At 38.3% G+C, this 23147-nt stretch overlaps 1 protein-coding gene across 1 annotated transcript; it reads left to right on the forward strand.

The window, feature by feature from the left end:
* Positions 1-236: 236 nt before the first annotated feature.
* On the forward strand, positions 237-20462 carry DEPDC1B (DEP domain containing 1B). Its single transcript, XM_042028297.1, has 11 exons — positions 237-319; positions 766-1031; positions 4879-5014; positions 7245-7372; positions 10069-10199; positions 11270-11317; positions 11784-11924; positions 15025-15191; positions 16684-16860; positions 17909-18094; positions 18392-20462. The coding sequence occupies exons 1-11, from the start codon at positions 272-274 to the stop codon at positions 18551-18553; spliced, it is 1590 nt and encodes a 529-aa protein (XP_041884231.1). The 5' UTR covers positions 237-271; the 3' UTR covers positions 18554-20462.
* Positions 20463-23147: the final 2685 nt, after the last annotated feature.

The following is a 23147-nucleotide window of genomic DNA, read 5'->3' on the forward strand; positions in this document are numbered from 1 at the left end:
ATTTACCCGCACGGACACTGCGGCCCGCAGGCTGCGGCGGATCCGCCCGCCCACGCAGCGCCGCCAGCGCCGCCCTCACGCCCGGCCCCCGGTGCGCGCCCCACAGCGGCTGCCCTCGGCCCAGGCCCCGCCCCGCTCCGGGCCCCGCCCTCGCCCCACCAATCAAGGGCGGTGTGGGCCGGTCACGTGCCACGTCCGCCACCCAATGGGTGAAGGCGGCGGCGCCCAGCGTGGATTCAAACGCAGCGCGGAGCCGGCGGGGCCGTGCCCGATGGAGCCGCGGCTGGTGGGGCCCGGGCCGTACCGCGCTACCCGCCTGGTGAGTGCCGCCGTCCCCGGCACCGCCGCCCGCCCTCGCCTCCGTCGCCGGCGGCCACTCGGTGTCGGGCCTCTTGGGTACCGGCCGGTGCTCCCAAGCCGCCTCTCTGCGGGGCAGGCGCGCCCGGGGCTGGCGCCGCGAAGAGCCCGGCCGGGCGGAGCGGCAGGTTCAGCCTTTTGTCCCGGTAAAACCTAAGGGAGGCTAAAGACGTATCCGTAGATCCGCAGGTAGTATGGGGCTCTAAATATTTCAGCCTCCTAAACTTGGTGTTTGTTTTCGGGTCTCGACAGTTTAAATCCTGGGCTGAGGTTTCGATGTTCTTGTAAGGCAGACGGTCAAAAAGAGTGTAGTTCTGCTTGCAGAGTTGGCTGCGTTCTGATCGCACTGCGGAAGGAAAACATGGGAGAAGAGCTCCCGTAATGATTTGCTTTGTTCTCCTTCCCTAGTGGAACGAGATAATCGAGCTCTTCCGTGCTGGGATGCCCTTACGGAAGCATCGCTGTCGTTTCAAGAGCTACGAGCGCTGCTTCAAAGCCTCGGAGGCAGTGGACTGTTTGCATGAGCTACTTGGCTCTAACCAAAACTTTGGCCCAGAAGTGACTCGTGACCAAACGGTTAAGCTGCTTAAAAAATTCCTGAAAAATCATGTTATCGAAGATATTAAAGGAAGGTGGGGCAAAGAGGACTTTGAAGACGATGGCCATTTATATCGGTAAGCCTGTATAGGGTGATAGAAAAATTTTGGTTTTTTGGAAACAGGGTGTAAAAACTCTTGCTCACGTCTTACAAGTATTTTTGTAGAATGTCTCTGAAAAGGTGTTGACATGTTTTTCTCCCCTTTCTTTTAAAGACTTTAATTTTCTTAGTAACGGGTAACTGTCATGATTTAATGTTTGACTTCAGTTTTCTTGTCTGTTTTGAAATATTTTTGGAGGTCACTTCTATTCAGTTACGTTCTTTGAATATCAACAAAAGCTTTTGCAGCTTTCACAAGGCGTCGAGTTCTGATTGCTGATGGCAGACATCAGGTTTGTTGGTACTGGAAGCATGCATATCAAGACATATAGGTGGAAGTGAGAATGCCATTGATCATCCGGCTCCAGTTGTCCTCCTTCTCTCCCAACCCCCTGACTGTTTTGGTTGCTGTCTCCACCTCTTCTGAGAGAAGAGAGAGGCCCTCTGAATCTAAGACATTTATAATGTATTTTTTTTATGCTTCTTGGTTTGTAGATGGACAAGAGACAAAGCTTATTTGCTTATCCTCAAGGATGGTTGCTTAATTATCCCTGTTTAGCATCTCAACTGATGGCTTGCTAACTGGGGAGAAGAAATTTCTTTGTAATAAATGCTTAGCATTACTGGACTGGATTCTTTGACCTCTTGTGACCTCAGTTAAGATTTGGGTGTCCAGAGTCTGCAGGTTCTGAATTTGTACTGTCTTCTAGTGTCCTGTTTGGTGCAAAAGTATTATAAAGATGACCATTACTTTAAGTATGGAATTGTAACTTTTTTCATGGTGAGCCTTCTTTTGAGGAAATGGGAGTTCTCTTCATGCAAATCATTACGGAAAATAGGTTAGCAATAAGTTTATGCTTCTACTTATTATAGCTATTATTATATATGTAAATTTTACATATTAATTTTTAGGTGATGATTTCTTAATATTCTTTTTGGGAAAATAGATATTACTGAATTCCCACTTGCTATGTATGAAGTCAATTTTTCATTTTGCTTTATTGCTCTTTTGCTCTTTTTTTCTGGGCATTAACTCTTGTCAGAAGATTTAATATGGGTTTTGATAACTGCTGGTGTTATGCTGTATTTCTTTGGTCTGGTTTGGCCATGTTTGTGTGGCTGTGGGGTTTTTCGTTTATTTTGCATTTGCAAGAGTATATATTCAAATTATTTTGATCTTTCATTTCTTTGTATTTGCAGTCATGACTTTACTGAGCTGCAGGCTGTGGAAGAAAGGCTGGGTGAAATATTTATGTTCTTTTTATTTTCCAGGTGGTCTATGTAATGATCTGCTATTGGACAAGAGAACTCTTTTGTTATATATTTTGTTGTGATGTTCTTTCTCCCCCTCCCAATGAAAAGATAACTAAGTTACTAGTTGAAACTTTTCTATTAAAACTGCATACTTTTCATGCATCTTGAACTGGAGCCAGCTTTTTCCTCACTGGGCTTGGTGCATAAATAAGCTATGTACGTTACTCACGGCTTTAAGTATCAAAACATGCTTCTCTCCTATTTAAGTAGCTAAACATTTGTTTTTCAGCCTATTTTATTCATGTATCCAATGTCCTGGCAGCTCCCTCTGGTGGACTTTCCTAATACTATGTGTAAAATACAGTGTTTTTTCTCCTCATCGTGCTGATGGAGGTAGTGGTACGAGTCAGTTCTACTGACGGTGCTTACTCTGGAAATACTGACATGGTTCATACCTTCTGTATAAATTTGTATTAATAGACTGTGGTTCACAGTTGTGTCGTTCATTAACTTCACATGTAAGTATAGCTGTCTGCTCTTGTTTGTCCACAGAGTATGCAAAAGAAATGTTGCCAAAAGTTGATTTGCGTGAGAGTATTTGGCAAGTATTAAATGTGAAGATGAGATCTAATGTGGCTTCTAAATATAGCAAAGACTTAACTGTGTGTCCTGACTTACTGGCTCAGTTGAGTCTACAGTAATGAATGAGAAGTTACAGTTTTGGAAGCTGTTGGGCTTTACACTTTTTTTTTTTAATCTAAGCCATTCTATTAAAAGCAAAAGGGTTAGTACTCTTGCAGTGATAGCAATCTTTTGGAAATTCAGCAGTAATACTTGTTATATCATGGACATCAATGTTAGTTGACCTTGTTCAGTATCCTTTGTTCTGGACACACAGAGGTATCTCTATTTCCTCTTTTTATAAACTCCCCAAACTAGTGTTGCTGGCTATAAACAATTCTGATCTTGAGGTATCAGCCTTGGAGTGCTCCTCAGTTCTTTGCTTTGAGTAATGTTAATCTGTCTCCATCTAGATGTTCCTGTAGTACTACCTGAGAAAGGGGAATGTACCTCCTTTTTCTGCTTGTGAGAACTTTTTCTTTTACTGGTTGGTTGCAAATCAGGGCAGCAAATGACAGAAAGCTAAAACTTGTGAAGACCTGGAAAAGAAACAGGAAACTGCTGAGAATAGTGTAAGGCAAAGGAAAAAGTCTGCAGATATGTGGGTATGTTTTATTTTAATATTAAACTCTTAAGAAATAATATCTGAAAAATGGTGGAGAACACTCAACAGCTGAACATCTGCCATCTAATCTGGCTTACTTTTAGAAAAACAGAGTAAATCTTGCAGGATTAGTGTGAGGTGCTTGCTGCTAGTTCTGAGAGTTTGTCTGATGGAAGTGATCTCTGTGTTGCAGATGTGCTGTTGAATAGCACTGTGGAATGTGCTCTGTATGTGTGGTCAAAACATGTGTTTAACCCATGCAGTGTAACAGTAGTGGACTAACCAAACTGCAATATAAATTTAAATTAAAAACTTATTAAGTATTTGAAGTGCCTTTAGAGGACGGGGTGACATTTTGGAGAAACTTGATTTCTCAAGCGTAACTTTCTGGTAGGATATGTATGCATGCTATCCAGCAGTGTACAAGCTCTTGTTGCAAAGTCACAGACATATATGTCTTTTACTGTCTGATTTAAAAGAGTGAGTGAGGCTTAAGCAGTTCTTTGACACATCAGGAATCTCAGCATCTAAAACCTGGGAGTGAAAGTAGACAAGATTGGATCTGGGCCAGTCTGAAGAGGTGTTGCCATCTGACTGATTTGTCCTACTGATATGCTGTCATTAATTCCTTTGTACATGCTCTGACCTAAGCTTAGCAGTAATTTGATTCTGGTCAAGCTGGATAGTTTGTTTTCCTTCTTTTCCACAAGGGCTGGTTTAGGGCTTATTTCTGCTGATTTCTTCAAGGCACTTCTTGAAATGCCTTAAGAAGCCAAATAGTTACCTGCAAAACCAGCTGGAAAAAGACTTCAGAAAAGAACTGCAGAATATGATCTTCACACAGAAAGCATGTAAACACAGAAGAGCCTGGTAATGTGGACAAAACTTTGTGTGGACACTTGCATGCACTCTTAACTAAATCCGAGTGTTAGTCATGCAACTTAACTATGTAGCTTTGCTTTAGGAAATGCATGCTAACAATGCACTTGATATGGGGGAAAACATACCCACAGCTTTTTCAGCAGAATCAACATCTTCTAGTGAAGACCTCTGTCATTGTGTGTAGACAGCAGGTGCTCTATGAGATGCATTGGGATACCAGACATTCACTATGTCATGGGAAGTACAAAGGAACTGGACTGTTCTGGAGCAGCAAGGAGGCCAAACAAGACACTTCATGATGTTTTACATACCATGTAACACCAGTCTACGGGGAAATAAGTTGGGCTGTGAATGTCCAAAGCATTTGTTGTATTTTTGCATGTGAAGGCTGACGACAGTTTTGCATTGGTAAATAGGGATTAGGTTGGCATTCAGAGATTTTAAAAATGTTCTTTAATTGTAGATTTCCTCCTTCCTCACCACTGAAGTCATATCCAAAGAAACCTTCATGTGGAAAGGAAGTAATTAAATTTCCAGACTGGAATGAACCGAAAGCTGGCACTTCTCAAGAATATATCCCAGTGAAATCCATCACAATGGTAAGGGACCCAGTTTTTATTCCCCCAGACAAAAACGTATTTGGAAAGCAAAACTGAACTAATGACCTCTATGGTGTGTCACAAAATACTTGGTTATAAAATTAAATGCTAAATACTTTTATTTTAAACTTCTGTGAAGTAAAGTTGTTCTTACAATTTGCTGGAGAAGTAGGCTTTGAGTGTTCTTTCTGCTACACATTGTAATTTCCTGAGCAATCTGAGTTCAGCATGGGTATATTTTCCCATAGTTCATTCCAGTTTGCTCAAATTCTAACAGGGCATTTATTATATTACGAGACAAAATAGTCACACTGTAACTTTATTTGGACACTTCATGCATGAGAGTATATACAGTATTACAGCCTTCCTAGCTGCTATAAGGCTGTTAGTGACTCATATTCCTTTTTCGAAAGGAATATGTTTTGCCTAAGGAGAAGTGGTCCTGATTTTTCAGTTATCCTTTGTAAGCCTGGAAAATCATCCTGCTTCATTCTTATCTGGGTTGATTCAGCCTTCATAAAGTTGTTGAAAAAACTTGCTGTTATTAGTAAACCAAAATGGTATCAACTCTGGTCACCTAGACAGAGAAAAAGGCTAGGCTTTTGGAGTTAGGTATATTCTAAGCCCTTCCTTCAGTGTATCTTATATGTGTGTGTTCTCATAATTTGTGAAACTCGGGATTTCTGTGATGATTTTTGCCTTTTTATTACTGCCCTTCAGAGCAGGACACTGGCCTTGGATTTCTTGATGAACCATAGTCTATTTGGAAAAGTAGCTCCTACCAGTTTGCTGGACATCTAAGTGTTCTGAATGAATGGTTATTCCATATTAACAATCCAACTATGTGCAAATCGTGTGCACTCCTCATATACAACATGCTTCTGAAGGGGAGGAACATGGTCCTTAGAACTTCAGTAGTAGGTAGAAGATTAAAATAGAAGAAAAGAGATGATGCCAAAGACAAGAAAAGAGAATAAAGGATTTTAGATACTGAGCAAGTAGCTGTTGAAGGTGTAATATGTTACAGCCTCCAACTGTGCTTTAAATTTCTATCCAGGCATCCTGGCCTGATAAGAATTAGCAAAAGTCTGCCTCTGCATCTGACTCAGATGCAACAGCATAGAGTTTGTCATAGCTCAAAATCTCTTCTGTTGGCAGTTTGGATTAATACAGTGGACTGTAAGTGGAAGAAACTGAGGCAAAGGTATTAGCTTCTTTCTGATACCTCTTTTATAGTTAGGTCTTGCTTCCACTGGAATGCTGAAGTAGGTGGATAGCTGAAAATGGTGGTACCTTTAATTGCTTCATCATCAGTCTGAGCACTTACTGGCTATGTGTCAACTGACGAGCATGGGTCTGTGTCAGGAAATACTGACGTAGAAGACCACGCTCTTAATTTCAGAGGGTGCTATTTGCTTCCAACTAATGCCAGTCTAGTCTGTCATGGAATGACAGACAATTAGTGCTTGGAGAAATTTAAGTGCATTCCTGGAGTACATTTTGTGGTTTGGTTGTGATCACAAGGAATACTTTTAATGTCCTTTAGCACTGCTCTGTAGTGTAAATCAAAGAACTGGAATGATTAGGAGTTTTGCCTTGAGAATGCTGCTGATATAAGCTGCAGCGTATGTCCACCCATTGATACCTTGATGACCATCTTCAAGCATCAAACTTGGATGTGAAGGTTGCATAAATGATAGTGGTCTTCTGCATTCTCAGCTTTACTTTACACTGTTATAATGGTGGACTAGATCTGATGGGTGCCCTCAGATGTAGCTACTTGCTTTTACTTTTTTATGTAGGGAACTTGTTATTGAACTTAATGTTTAGTAATTTTCAGTATATGTTGAACAAGGATGAATTGTTTCCAATTTTTTGGTATCTCATCTTAAAATTGTCCAATAACTTTTCCATAAACAGATGTTTGATCTCAAAATGGTAGATGAACTGATTTTAATGATGGATTGAATTTGAATTTAGGATTAAAGGCCACTGACTCCTGAACTTTAATGGCTATTCTGACACTCATAATATTTATTTCAGCTTTGGACAAGTTATGGAACTGAGAAAAGATGTGTGTACAAGACTGAGAAAAGTGATTAATTTCTCTGAAACACAAACCCTTTCATCCCGAATTTAGGAGCACTTGCAATGCTATACTATAAGTGTTTTATACTGTTTAACACTTGAAAAGTCACCAGTTAATGAGGAGAGTTTTTTCTGATTTCAGAACTCTGAGATGTGGTACAAGCGACACAGTATAGCTATCGGGGAAGTACCAGCATGCAAACTAGTGTTCCACAGAGAGCTAACACAAACAAATATAGAAGAGATATGGAAATCCATGACTTTGTCACGGTGAGTATACTTGTGAGTCATTTCCTGCTGTAGGAAAACTGTCTACTAGGTAATAGTCTTGTCTGTCTTTCTGGTAATACTTGTAATTTCACCCACTCACTTTTCATCCCTGCCTTCAAAGCCTTGGTGTCTAGACTAACTCTACCACTTGTTATTTGGCTAACAAATTCAGCAGGTAAAGTCTGCAAAAAAAACTTTACTGTGCTTAGTACCTTTGACTTTTGCTTGCTGTTTTATACAAGTCTTTGTTGTGTGGGCTTTGTCTTGTTTAATCACTTTTTCTCACTGTCTCTTTTTCTTGTTGCTATGAAATAGAAGCACTTATGTAGAAGTGCTGTGAAACCTTTCAATGGCGAGTATGATACTTTGTATGAGATAAATTGTTGTGTGTATGTATGAGATAAATGTTGAGATTCAGACATTCTTTACTATATTCAAAAGGAAAATCCTATGCAAAGTTAAAGTCATTGCTTTGGACTATTTCTGCAGAGGAAAAAAATAATATACATTAGCTGATACTACAAGCATAGCTGAGGTGTTACTAATGATCACCTTACTGTAAACCTAGCACATTATCTGCATGTAATGAATGCACTCAGTGCTGAGGCAAGCAGCTTTGGTGACAGCATGATGGGCAGCAGAGTGCTTTAGTGCATGTGTACTCCTGGGTTTCCTGAACCAAGGAAACCTGAGGGGAGTGGAGAGAGCCTCTGGTGGTAGCCTGGTGCAGCTGAAAGGACCTGGGCAGTGGGACCAGGGGCAATGGTGGCCAAGCGTCTCCTTTACATAAGGGCCCCTATAGAGCTCTATCAGCCAAAACACCAGGGTGGGCAAACAGAGTTGGCACAGCAGATTGTATGGAAGGGTGCTGAAACCCAGCCAGCTTGATCAGGGAGCAATGGTATTCATCTGGCAGAAAGCCATGGCCTCTCTAAGTTTGATAATGGACACTGAGACTCCCAGAACTCTGTGTTGGAAGAGTATGACTGTGGGAATGGGGAAACTCACAGCTGACCCTGAATTTGTTTGAAACTTTCTGTTCCTGCTGGATGCGCTTAAATCTATGAAGCCCAGTGGGATTCATCCCAGGGTACCGAAAGAGCTGGATGATATTATTGCAGGATCTCTCTCAATTTTTTTCATTTATCTTGGGAGTCTGGAGAGGCCCCAGTTATCTCAGTTTTAAGAAAGCAAAGAACAAAGACCCTGGTAATTACAGGCCTGTCAGTCTCACTTCAGCGCTGGTAAAATTATGGAAAAGGTTGTTCTGGGAGTTAATAAAAAACGTTTGAGAGACACACAGTTATTGGTCATAGCCAGCATAGTTTCAGAAGGGGAAAGTACAGCTTAACCAAGTCAATTTTCTTTATGGAAAGGTCACCCATCTAGTTGACCAAGGGAAGCCAGTTGCTGTGGTTGTTTTGGATTTAGCAAAGCTTTTGATAATGTCTCTCGCAGTATCCTTCTAGGTGAACTGTCCAGCATACAGCTAGATGAGTCCATAATACTGTTGAGCAACTGGCTCATGGGTCAGGCACAAAGGATTGTAGTAAATGTGGTTGTCTCTGGTGAGCAGTCATCAGTGTGGTTCTGCAGAGCTCCATTCTAGGACCAACGCCCTTTCATGTTTTTAAAAATGATCTGGATGCAGGAATTGAATGTACACTAAGTTTGCCGATGATACTAGGTTAGAAGGAGCTTTGGACTCCTACAAGGGTAGACATGGTCTGCAGTGAGATCTGGATAGAGCAAAGAGCTGTACAGTCACCAAAAACTTTGAGGAAGCTGAGCCTCATTGAAGCCTACCATTTCCAGAGAGGCAGCGAGGGGAGATGTGGAAGATCTCTGGTGACCAGCAACAGGACACAAGGAGGTGGAATCAAGTGGTGTCTGGGGAAGTTTAGACTCCACATTAGGAAAAGGTTCTTCACTCAGAGGGTGACTGGGCACTGGAACAGCCTCCCTGGGGAAGTGGTCACAGCACCAAGCCTGACAGAGTTCAAGAAGCATGTTGGCAGTGCTTTTAGTTATATGGTATAGTTTTAGGTGTTAAAACTACTAAACCTTTTCTAGGTACTAAAAAGAAACTTTTTGAGGGCTATGAAAATCATGAAGGGTTTAGAGGGGAAGACATAAGGAGTGGTTGAGGTTTCCTGATTTCTTTAATCTGGAGAAGAGGAGGCTGAAGGGGACATTGCAGTGCGATCTGTGATGGGAAGTGGAGGAAAAGGAAAATAGAATGGTCTTTTCTCTGTGGTGACCAGTGATGGGACTGAGGGAACAGACTGAAGTTGTGTCGGGGGAGGTTTGGGTTGGATATTAGGAAAAGATTCCTCATCCAGAGGGAGGTTGGGCACTGGAACAGGCTCCTCAGGGAAGTGGCCACAGCACCTAAGCCTGACAGAGTTCAGGAAGTATTTGGACAATGCTCTCAGGCACATGGTATAATTTTTGGGGTTGAGCTGTGCAGGGCCAGGATTTGATCTTTGTTGGTCCCTTCCAGTTTATGATATTCTATGAATCTAGGCAGAGAGCAGCAGTTGTACTCAATGATCCTTATGGCTGCCATCCAACTGCAGATATTCTGTATGAAATGGAGGTCTCTTTTTTTTTTTTCCAAATTGTGTCCTAATACTTCATGTTTGCCTTTTCCAGATTAAATGATGTATGAATTATGTGTTTATGTATTTTTGCAGATTACAGAAGGTCTTGGGTTTGGATTCTCTGGATGAAGTGTTAGATGCAAAACTTGTGAATTCAAAACATATAGTTCAAAATGTTTACAATGTCAATAAGCAAGGCATTGTCACTTTAGAAGACAAATCAAGTGAGTATTTAAGAAATTTTCATTTAATTTTTCTTATATTGTGATCTACTGGGATTTAAGTATTAGTTCTAGTCTACACTAGCCTGTTGCGTCTTTATACTTTTGTGACCACATCTATAAAAACCAGAGTTTTTACAAAGTAAAATGCTATTGTTCTCCTCTGACATCTCAATAGTAACAGGCAGGGTTTATTCCATATTTATTGTCTTAAACATATTCTGGCTTTAGTAGGGTTGAAAAATGAATATGAAACAGCAGGAACTTTTTACCATTTCATAAATACAGGGTTATTATTCACTTCAAGGTAACTTTCTCAGCCCTACTCTTTTGGCTGCCTGAACTGGAGTGTTTAAATGAAGAAAAAATGTATTAAAAATTGTGAGAGAACAAAAATGTACATTGAGAGAGTTTTGAGTTTTCAGTCAATGTGTTTTGAAGATAGTACCATATTTAAAATTGTTTTGCACATCAGGGAGAAAATAAAGTGTCTTTCCTGCTCTATCACAGTGTTATTGCTTCCATGTTTTTCATGAGATTTGTAGAGAAATTAAATATGATACTGAAACCTGGTTTGGTTGTGAATGAAACTGCCTTCAGAGCATGTCTGTGTTCATTTTAAAGGCAGTTGGATCATCTCAAAATATTAACTTCCTCCTTGCAGAAATGACAAAACTGAATATATTAGTACTTTTCATCATCTTTGGCACAAAGTAAGGACTTCACTGTATAGCACTGGTGAAGGGTGTATCTTGAACTAGGTCGGTCTGTTTTTTTTTTTTTTTTTTTTCAGAGTAGGTTAAAGATTTGTGATGTGACCTGTTTTGCTGATAGAGCTGCAAGGGCAGAATGCATAACTGCTTGATAGTACTGGAGGTACTATCTGTATATCTATACTGAAGTATAGATGTAATTCAAGCTAGATACTACATTCAGGTATAGACTGCCTCTGGAATCAGTTGATTTACTACACAGGAGGAACACACTAAAGTGTTTTTAGCTTTGCTTTTGTCTAACGGTTGAATATTTTTCTTTTTTTTTCTCCTTTTAATTTCTGTTTCTACCCTGTGCAGAAGAACTACCTCACTGGATATTATCTGCAATGAAATGTCTAGCAAATTGTAAGTAAATTCAGAAGGGGAAGAAAGATCCCACAAACAACTCACCCCAGAAAAAATAATTTGAACTGATTGTGTCTTCACCACTTTATTAAATCCTGTTTATATTCACCTTCAGTGTTTTTAGGATGATTTTCTAAAACAAAGTTGGAAAAGACCTGTCAGCATGTATTCTCCTTCCTGTGCAGCTTATTTAAATGCAATATATGAAGGTTTAACTATTCTATTAATGTTTTGCCTCTACTATGTATCTTCACTAGACCTATTGGGAATAGATCAGTCCAGTAGTAGATTAATAAAATTTCACTTATTTTGAAGAATGAATCCTTTTTGTTAAAATTTTTTTTTCCTCTAATGATACATTTTAATGGGCTGGATTAGAAAATACTGATCTGCTTGGTGGCTGAAAATCAATGTTCTCTTTCTCTTTTTTTGGTCCTTTTTGTTTTGTTTTGTTTGTTCTTTGTAGGGCCCAGCTGCTCAGATCTGAAGCAGCCTACATACTCAGGGTTTGAAAGAGATGTCTTCAAAACTATAGTGGACTACTTTGGCCAGATGAAAGAGCCTCTTCTCCCATTTCATTTTTTTGATATTTTTGTTAGTGTGTTAGGTGAGTAGTTTGGGATGGGATGAAAAAATATTCTTTAGAGTTAATTTCCTGGAGTTATTTTACCCTACTTAAATACTATCACATCTGAATTCTTTAGGACCTGTCCTTTCCATTCTACAAAGAAAATAGTTTAATATTTAAACTTATTTCATATCACACAGTGGTTTTATTTTTGTATCTTTTTGATCACATTAGTTCAAAAGTCTTCCATTGCTTGTCTTTATAATATTAAAGGCCTCTCTTCATTACTCAGCATCTAACAGATGGATTTTAACAGATTTTTCTTTTTTTACAAATGCTTAAATGTCTTAAAAACTCTCATAAACTTTTAGAAATTGCTTGACTGAAGTCTAGATTAGAAAGGATTAGGGAATAAGCACTGTTTTTAACCCTGGGAGTACGACATTTAAAGGGAATTGAAATGCTTTGTTGCTTAAATTTAGAAATGACATTAACTAATGTAGTGCTTTAAAGAAGCAATGGTTTAGTTATTAACTATAACTTTTCAGAGGTTCCCACTATATTAAAATCAACAATTCTGGTCCTATAGGTGGCTTACTGAAAGACAGTAAATAGGAAAATATTTGATTACATTTTACGTAATTTCAAAAAGAACGATTAAGTTGAAAAGTAAGCATACTTTTGTAGCATCCTAGTTTTTTGACCTTCTTTCTGTGTGAACAACACTGTTTTCAGTAAACTATTGAGATGAGAAAGGAATCCAAAATAACACTTCTGTTTCCGGAATTTAATATTTTTGTCCTTTGTGTGTTGTCAATCTTGCTTCATAACCAATATGTTCCTTTTCTGACTTTTTCTTAGACAACTCTTGTTGATATCTTTAAAACTTATTCCTCTGCTTTCATACTCTATTTCTGTTTGCTTTTCCAGTGTTTTTCACATCTTTCAGATTTTACTAATTTTATTTCACAGTATTTCCTAAATGTAAAATCAGAAGAAAGATTTAATGCCAGCGTGTACGAAATCACATGAAAATCAATGAAAATTGTGCAATGTTTCAAGAAGTCAAGCATTAGTTTTGTGGCGTCTTTAAAAAAAATGCAATGTTGATATGGAATCAGTCCTTACTCTTCTAAACAGATGCATTAAATATGCTTGCCAAATCTTCCTTTGAAGTTAGAAAAAGCTTTAATATGAAAATTAACTTCAGTGCTTTATCCCTCTCCTTGGAATACTGTCTCTTTTGACTGCCTTACTTACTACCCCACACTTCTTTTTCGATAAGAGTTTATACTTTTTACACTGTGGTGTTGACCAAAATGGTGGATGAGGGGATAGCAGTGGATACTGTTTATGTTGCAAGTAGTACAACACTGTCTTCCATTGCATCCTTATAGGAAACCTGAGGAAGTACAGGTTGGGTAAGTGGGTAGTGAGGTAAACTCAGAAATCAGTGCAATTGCTGGGCTCAGAGGTTTGTGATTTGTGGCACAAAGTCTGGCTGGATGTCAGTCAGTGGGGGGCAGCCCAGGGCTGGTAGTGTGGCCAGTAATGACTAACACTTCATTAATGACCAGGATGGTGGCACGTTCTGTCCTAAACAAGGGCATAGTGTCCTAAACAAGCATGCAGATAATTCAAAATAGGGAAGATGCAGAGTGACCTTGACTGGCTGCAGAAATAGGTAAAATTGGAATCTTTTAAATTCAGAAAAGGGGAAATATCAAGTCCTCTCCTGGGAAGGAATAACCTCATGCACCTGTAAATGCTGTTGGTGACTGATTTGAAAGCAACTTTGCTGAGAAGGACTTGGAAGCCCTGGTGGGCACTAATGTGACCATGAGCCATGAGTGTGTCCTTGAGGCAAAGAATAACAGCAGCATCTATAACTGCATAAAGCGCATTGCTGGTAGGTCAAGAGACGTTTCCTCACCACTAGTCAGCAAGTCCAGTGAAACAAATCAAAATTACTAAAGTCTTGGAACATGTGTCATATGGGAAGAGACTGGAGAAGAGAAGGTTCAGGGGGAATCAAAGTAGTCTGTATAAATGATTGATATGGGTGGAGTAAAGAAGAAGGAGCCAGACTTCTGTTGTTGGTACCCAATGGCAGGGCAAGAGGCAATGAGCAGGAACAGAAGTACAGGAAACCTCATTTTGTAAAGGGGAATAGCATTCTAATTGGAAGGTGATCAAACAGTGGAAGTAGTTGACCAGAGAGGCTGTGGAAGCTCTGTCTTTGGAGCTATTCAAAACTTGACAGGACATAGTCCTGGGCGTCTTCCTGTAGATGAACCTGCTTTGAGCTTGTGAAGAGGTCTATATAATCTCCAGAGATCTCTTCCAACTTCTATAGTCCTCTGGGAAAAAAAAAAAGTCTCTGTTTTCTTCCTTGTTCCTTTTCTAACAGAAATTACTGCTAGATTTCAGTCATGCAGATATTTTGTTTCCTGACTTTTGTTCTGATACTAGTGCTGTTTAGAAAAAATCATAATAGATGCTTCCTTAGCTGAGCCTTATAAGCCTAAAATAAGATGATATTTTGATGATGAGACCTTCCTATAGGTGCCTAAGCTACTATCACATTCTGCTGTGCCTGTCCAGTCTTCAAATATCTGTCTGCTGGAGTGTTTTCTCAAGAGTCTGTAAGCAGAGTTAGGCATAGATTTAATGTCTGTAGGTGTGAGTGACATGTTAGTATTGTCATAGCCACCACTGATGCATAAGCACACTTTCTTTCCTTCTGATTGTTGCTACAGACTTAACATTTTATTTAATATGTTTGCTATATCTGTGCATACCATTCAGTTGTGTTTGGTGCTGAGATAATAAAAGAGCAAAGGATGAAACAAAATGTTGTAATTTTTCGTGTACTCTAATATCTAGAATTGTTGGTTATGGCTATCAGTATCTTCCAGTGCATCAGAAGAAAATCTTCTAAAACTTAAACAAGCCACCCAGACCTAGTAGTCCAGTTCTAGGGATATCTTCCTAGTCTCTTTGGGGAGTAGAGTTCTAAGGCAATCTTGAGTGAGTAAGAAGGGAATTTTGGGACTTAGATTTAGAAATATTATGTTAAATGTTATGGAAATATATAATTGAGAAATGTTGCCCAACCTTCTGATCTCCTATAAACCAGGACTGCTGCAAAAACCCAGCAAGGCTGTAGAAGCTCTTCAGATATCTTGTCTCCTGCTGCCACCAGAAAATAGGAAAAGACTACAGCTGTTGGTGAGAATGATGGCAAGAATTAGCCTGAACCAGGATTTGCCACCTCTTTCTGAATCAGTGAGGACCAGAACTTTGGTACGTGTAAGTGTAAGGTAAAAGGTCCAGACAGGCTTTTGGAGTAGCACAGGTTAACAATTCTTACTGGAGAGTATGAACAAAATGCAGTTTGCTTATTTAAGGAACTGGTTTGTCTATCCCAGCTATGTGGAAATCTAATCTGAATTTGAATAAAGTGGGATTTCATGGTAATTTGTGAGCACACAAAGAACTTGCCAGAATTTAGAGGTTTCCTTATCTTTCAAAGTTAAATCACCACTGATTTCACTATTGAGTAGGAAAAAGCCATAAACAAGCAACCCCCTCAAACAGCAAAATCAACAACAAAAAGTAGATGAGGTCTCTGGTGTTCTTTATCACTGCAGACAGTGTGAATGAAAAAGACTGCCTGTTTCAGTCATAGCTAGAAATACAGAGCTGCATGTTCTGATTTACCTGTTTTCAGCCATTCAAAAAAATTAAAATCCCAACCATTTACTTAAGTGGTTATTTTTTCTCATCACACACAGAGGTCTCTTAAAATAAGCTCTAGTTTTTGCTAATGCTTTTTCTGTAGGACCATATGTAGATATATCACTGATGCTTGCAACACCACCTTATTACAAAGTTATTAGGCATAACTTAACAATTCCAACTAGCTAAGAACATGTTTTTTTTTTTTTTTTTGGTTAATTTTAAAGTCTTTGAAAATTAAGTGCAATGGGAAACTAAGCTGCAGAGCCATTCTGTAAAAAATCATACAGTAGCATGCACAAATCTAAATTTGCTCCACAGCAATTAAGTTTTTAGTTAACTCTGAATAGCATTTGATTAAAATAATTAAATTTTTTACTTTACAGTTTATAATTTAATTAACTGTAAATGGTCTTTTGTTAAAATAATTGTTGTAATTGAAATGTTGTTTTTAGAAGTGAATACTTACAGTCCGAGTATTTTGTACTAAGTCTTAATTCAGCAATGTAGTCTATGGTATGTGACAGAAACCTTTATTGCCTTCTGTGCTTTTAATGTTACAAGTGACTGGTGCACAGACAGAAACTCTTGTAACTGAGTGCTTGAGCACAAGACTACATGAAGTGAACTGGACCTGAAACTTGATTTGATGATTTCAGAATAGTGAATTAAGTTTTCCCTCTGGTGCTTAATTTCCACTATATTTCCGTGTTATTTTAAAAAATCTCTAAATACATATATGCCCTCTTTAAATAGCCTTGTGAAGTGGCTTTTTGACAAAGTCTTGAGAATAAAATGGAGTTCATCCATTCTATATCTAAAGTCAGGATTAGATTATCTGTATAACGCAGGAGCAATCTTCAGTGCACTCACATAATGTCACTGTACATAATGTATTTTTTAAAAATATTGATATGTTCGAAGTACAATAAGTATTGTGATGTTAAAGTATTTGTTCTAAAAGATCACTTTTTGAATGCAGCCCGATTCTCTACTCATCACTCCCAAACAGAAAGATTACATGATAATGATGTTGTTTTTTTTTTTTTTTCCTCAGATAGTTCAGGCATTTTCCCGTTGTATTCTCTGCTCAAAGGATGAAATAGACTTGGATGAACTTCTTGCTGCTAAACTAGTATCTTTTCTCATGGACAATTATCAGGAGATCTTAAGTGTTCCTTCTGCTTTAAAGTCTTCCGTAGAGGATCATGTTGTACATCTTCAGAGAGTCCAAGTAAGTATGAAGTGAAAAAGCCTCTTATATTTGTATGTTTCTAGATTGAATTTATCCTTTTTTCTCTGAAGATCAACAATTCAAAGTCAAGAAAGACTTTGTTCTGTTTTTAGCTTTTGAAGAGTGAATTAATTTTGACTATTGATATTCAACCATAACTCTATGTTGAAATGAAACTAAACAGATCTTGAATTTATTTACAGACAAGAACTCTAAAATATGTTTTCCTGTTTGTCAGCACTATCTTCCCATGGAATGGGCAAACTATGTTTAAGGTAGTGAAGAAAACTGAATGATTATAAAGTGTTTCCATTAATGTTCTGATATGGATGCTAAAAAAGCTAGCAGAGAAATTTTCCTGCTTGGCTCTTATGAAAGTCTTCATTCTCATACAAACTAGCTGAGAAATGGTTTGCTATTGAGCAAACCAAGACTTTATCTCACAGGTGCAGACTAGTTATGCACAGCTTTGTTATGGTACACTGAAGAAAATATTTTGAAATAGGTGTCACACTGTTCAGCCAATCACTCTGGGAGGTGGATCGTCAAGCACCCAATTATGTTATGCCACTCTTGCAAATCAAGTTATATAAATGAGGTGGTAATTAATTAAATAATTCCATTCTATTTATCCTGGACTTGAATTCTGTGTCATTCTTCGCTCCATCCCTGCGGACAACAGCGACATTCTGAGGTTTTTTTTTTTTTTTTAGAACTATCCTTACCTGCTCAGTTTTTTCATATTTCTGTTCCCTGATACCAAATTTTGGTTTTGTTCAAAGCTGATTTTTAGTTCTTTTGTCTTTATTTTCTACTGGAAAAATAACTTTAAACTTATTTCAAGAGCTGAACAGGCTTCCTTTGTGTCATGTTTTTTCACTTACTGTAACTCACTCAATTAGTGCTGGAGATGATAGAAAGTACAGTTTAGGGTCTCTAGTCAATATTTCGTCTACTTAATGTCTTAGGGTGGTCAATTGATTAAGCCAGTTTATGCAAGTTTTTTGCAGAAAACATATCTGCTCTTTTTTTTTACCTATTTCTTCAGATAAAATATGCAGGGGCTGATAGTGATGCAACACTTCCTCCTCCATCATTTTGTCACCAAATCAGTACAGATGAATTTGAATACCAAAGGGCAACTGGCTCTCAAGAACCACTGGCAGCTTTGTTGGAAGAAATAGTAATGAATAAAGAAATATCTGTGAAAGATAAAAAGAAGAAGCTCAAGCAAGTAAATAAAAATTTCTCCACAGTTTCTAATTTCAACTTTAAAAGATTTATCAAGTCTTAGACATGTATTCTAGAGAAATACTGGAATTTAAAATAGTGGCTACAATTGGGGATTTCAAGATTTATAATTTAGAGTAAGGGTGAATCAACCCAAATCAGAAATATTGCCTTATCTTGTATATAGAGGCATAGAAAGTCCATCAGAGAAACTTCCCTGCTCCACAAGTGAAAACTACACTTTAATAGTTATTGTACACTTTTGAACAAATTCTTAATTTGAATTAATGTACTTTTCTAGTTTCAGAAATCTTACCCTGAAGTCTACAGAGTACGATTTCCTACCCCTGAAACTGAAGCAATGCTATTTCCTGAAAAAACTAAACAGAAACCACCAATACTGATGTGGGCCTTAAAAAAGCCTTTTCAACCATTTCACAGAACCAGAAGCTTTCGGATGTAAATGGTTTGAAATATGTCAACAAACGAACTGTGACTGCATCTTGTCAATGATCTCATGCAAAAGGAGCCTGAGCACCATGTGGTTACTCAAAAAAACTACTGGGGATACTGCTAAGATCATAGAAAATCTTGAAAGAAGAGGAGAGTATTGAGGTGGTAGAAATGTGAACCATTATCAGTATTTTTGTAAAGCATTATTTTTTTAAATGTCTGTTACTTTAAAACAAGCACCAAAAAATGGTAACAAAAAAACTCTAAACAAACAAACCCACCATACACTCAAGGGGATTATTCTGTATGTGGGTGATAAGGTACACTTGCTATGGTTTGGTTTGACTATCATTTTAAGGTCTAAATGTATTTGTATGTAATGTATTCTTTGCAACTAGTCAACAGCTTTTTTTTTTTCCCTCCCCGAAAATGAGTGTCTTGCATAAACTAGGCTGTATTTGTGCACATACAGTGTGAAGAATTAACTTGCTGTACATGCTTGACTAAGTATGAAACACTGGCTTTTGCTTTGCTTTTTGTGAGAGGCTGCAATATTAAAGGTTTAATGATGCAACCAATCGGCTGTTTGCAAAAGATGCAGGTGCTTTGCTGAGGCCAGGTTTGCACCCCTCAACCACAGGAGAAGGGGAGAGTTTTTGGGTGTGTGGTTATGAAACGTCTGATCTGCATAACGAACAGCCCAGGTGCAGAGGGGATGAGCATCCATCACCAGAGGATGACAGTGACAAACCCACCTTTGTGTAGCAACAAGCTGGGGTTTGGAACCGATAAGGGAAAACAGATAAGAAGCAGATCCTGCAATATGGGATACTGCTTTTTATCATGCCAATTTCCTCCCTTACACAACTGGCTCAGGTGTAAAACTCTCCCCTATCCTGAGATACAGGGACATTCACAACACGGCCTGAGGGTATTCATCCATTCTGTTAAGGCAGAACTGGCTCAATTATGCTGGCATGACAAACAGGGGTCATGTCTTTCCCCCAGACTCATTTCTTGGGCCTTCTGCCAGAGGACTGCACATGATCCACAGTGTTATGAGGAGAACTACCTGGGCATTCCCACCTGAAAATATTGAACCCATTGAACTTTGGATTTCAGGGACTTCCCTTATCCCTGAGGGATCAAAACTGTAACCATCACTTCGACCATGGGACATCTAAATTGCAATGATCAGATCTCATATGGTGGTGCTATCTTTCCTCTTCACTATCTGCTCTTATCCTTTCTTTTCATCATATATTTTCACAAGTGTAATAATTATACTTTTATATTGCTATATTTCTATAGATAATAACCAAATCTGCTATGTTCTTCCTTTCCATTTTAATCAAATTATTCCAAAATCAACCTGTTGTTTGTCTGTCTGTCTGTCTATCTATCTTTCTGTTTATAAAAACCCCACCATTCGTTCAGTGTTGTTTCATGCTAGTCTGCCCTGAGGGATCTATTAACAAGAACTTCAGTTAACCTGCCTCAGGGGCAGGTTGTAACATTGCTGACCATGACATAGCAGATTTATTTTTGAAAACTAATTCTCAATTTTCTGATACATATGGTGCATTATAGCTTGAGTGAACTTCTGTTGAAATTCCATTAACTTTATGTAGTCCTGACCCATTCTGATAGGCAACCCAGCCTTTTTCCCCTATGCTCTTACTGCATATTGCTGTACAAAGGTGGGTGCTTGACAATAGAATATACTTTATCAGAAAAATTTAGTCTTGAGCTTCCTCTAAAAATGGAATTCAGTTGTTGAAGTGACATTGTAGCGTACATTCTTTTATTGATTAGTTTTGCATCGTGAAATCTAGTGTACTTATAACCTGACTGTACATATTACATAGTTGATTCTGAGAGCACTTTTTTAGCTATTAAAGCATTGCCATTTTCCTGTATGTACCTGGAGTTGTGATTTCATGCTATCCATTAGAGATTTGAAGAAACAGCATTTCATATTATATTGAATGTCAGAGTAGTCTATGCCAGAGAGAAGACAGCTGACATCTCAACAAATTTCTGAGATTTTAGTAGAAAATGTAGTGCAATATCGACAGCATTTTTCCCTTGCTAGCTTCTTAACCAGTCAATAAGTTTCACGATGTATGTTACAAGGTAGTTGTTTTAATAGATTAGGTTATTTCTTGGGCAGTGTGACATTGAGCAGTACATGTTTTCATGATTGTTCTCACAAGAACAATCACAAAAGATACTTGGACTTCATATCAATAATCTTTTTCTTAAGCAAATTTGATACAGAAAGGTGCACTTTTCAAATATTAAGGAAATATTAAAATTACTTTTAAAAATGGTCTTGAGGCCATTTCTAACCTTTTGTGCTAGGTCTTCAAGGGTGAGAAAATATTTTGGATGTGCCATAGTATTTTGTGTATGTTTGGATGCTGTCAGACTTTGACTATAACTAGACTACTTACATATGTTTTGCTACTTCACTAATCCATGAAGTATAATAATGAGTAAGGCTGGTGGGAAGCAAGTCTTGCATAAAAGTGGAACCCCATCCCAAGTGATCTGCCATCACTTCCTAAATTGCAGAGAAGTTGAAGGCAATCTATCTACCTTTTGAAATAATCTTACTGTCTGCCAATAAGGCTTCTACCGTCCTGTTGAATTTTTGCCTATTGTTACTTTTAAAAAATAGGTAGCCTTCCTGAGTCTATTTTAAACTACAATTAGAGTTTACTAATTAGTTTTCAGGATGAGAGGTTGAAGATATGCCATATGTTTCTATGAATCAATCATTCTTCTTTTTCAAAGATTTAGTTCTGTGACTGTGGTAAAAACAAGCCAAAAAAGTCCATTTGCTCTTAGTTCCCAAAGCTGTGAAAAATACAAAATATCTTTGAAAACCTTGGAGGGACTGTAGGGAGGGAATTTTATTTGAGACCATAATCTCACAGACTGAATTTTAACCATGCTCCTGTCTTGGGAGATACTTAGAAAAGCTTATCTCAATAATAGGAGGTATGTGAGTATGGCTCCTTCTTAGAGCTGAACCAAGCGCAAATATGCAAGATTAATATGGTAGGAACACAAAAATAAGGGTAGCTAGGTAAATTTGCCTATTCTTTTTGGGGTGGAGGTTAGAAAATTAAGCTTGAGAGCTAGTTCAGAGAAGACTGTAAACTTGATAAAGTATCTCGGAAAAAATAGGTTTTCTACTCCTAAACTGCAGGCAATAGAAACTTCAGGCTTGATATTAACTTTCTCAGGAATTTAACATTTACTTCTGTGTTAAACCCCTGCGGTGTCTTGATATTGCCAAGACTGAACATCTTGGCCTCCCCTGGATTTATTTCTGTTGAACCACGAGGCCCACAAGCCAAACTTTGTTTTGTGTATCCTAGTGACTCTTATGAGGAGCCTCACTAAATGGAGGACTAGCTGACATTCTTTTAAAGCACATCAGGTGGAAGACTCAATAAAGGCAGAAGATGTTGCTGCTTTTTTGGTCTGCTTAAACCTCTGTTTGTCATCTAAGTGGAGCGTCTGGTGTAATCTTGCATGTAAGTAGGATCTAATTCTTTTTAAATTTCAATAATATTTAACTTCATAGTACTGAAACTTCCAGTGTAACGTCATTAGTTGTCATGGTAGTATTAGATTTTGTGCAAGATGTTTGAGCAGAAACATATTGTGTGGGAGGGGTTTTTCTGTGTGTGTTTTGTTTTGGGGTTGGGTTTTTTTGGTTTGTTTTTTGGTTTTTTTTAGTTGGTTGGTTGGTTTGTTTGTTTGTTTGTTTAGGGTGGGTTTTTTTTTGGTTTGGGGTTTTTTTTTTTGGTGGTGTTGCTGTTGGTTTTGGTTTTTTCTTGCTATGTTTTTGCCCCCTGCAGAGCAATTTATTTTCCCTCACCCTCTACTCCACCTTGAGCATAACATCTCTCCTGACCTACTGGTTATTAGTGACACATCAGTGACACTTTCGCTTCAGCACTTCCTTGAAGAGGAAGTAATGGTATTTCTCTTCCTTTCTTGAGGGGGGAGCTGAATCTTTGCTTAATATTGCTCTTTTTCCTTACACAAACACAGCTTGTTCCAGCTCATAAATTAATATTCAGTCGTCTGAAAAACCCTTTGGTCTAGTCCTGTGCTGTTAATTGAGAAATAGCTGCCATTCTTATTTGCTAGTATGTAAGGATTATTTAATTGCTCATATTTTATGAGAGGTCTCTTTAAATCCTGATTGATTTGCCAGGATTGTGGTATCAGCTGTTTACACTCAGGACTACAGAGAATGATTGACAACTAATGTTACTGTCTGAAATTATTTTCAGATGTTACTTCACTTCATATCAGAGGAAGCTTAGGCAAAATCTGTGTGATCTTGCCTTCGTATTCTACTAAATGGAAACAGGAATTAAAGTGAAGAAGGTAATATGTTAATATAACACACTTTTAAATTTATTGTGGTGATATGCCATAGCTTTTTTTACCCTCTTTTCTAAGATGTTTTACATTGTAAGAGCATCTCTTTCTTTCACAGAGACTGTGCGAACTCAAATAACCTGCTTTATTTCTTGATCACAATTTTTAAAGTTTCCTGTTGCCTGAGAGCCTAGGAT

This window comes from Corvus kubaryi, unplaced genomic scaffold (assembly GCF_017639235.1).
Source record: "Corvus kubaryi isolate FWS band 111438036 unplaced genomic scaffold, C.kubaryi_AGA036_p1.0 37308, whole genome shotgun sequence".
Lineage (NCBI taxonomy): Eukaryota > Metazoa > Chordata > Aves > Passeriformes > Corvidae > Corvus > Corvus kubaryi.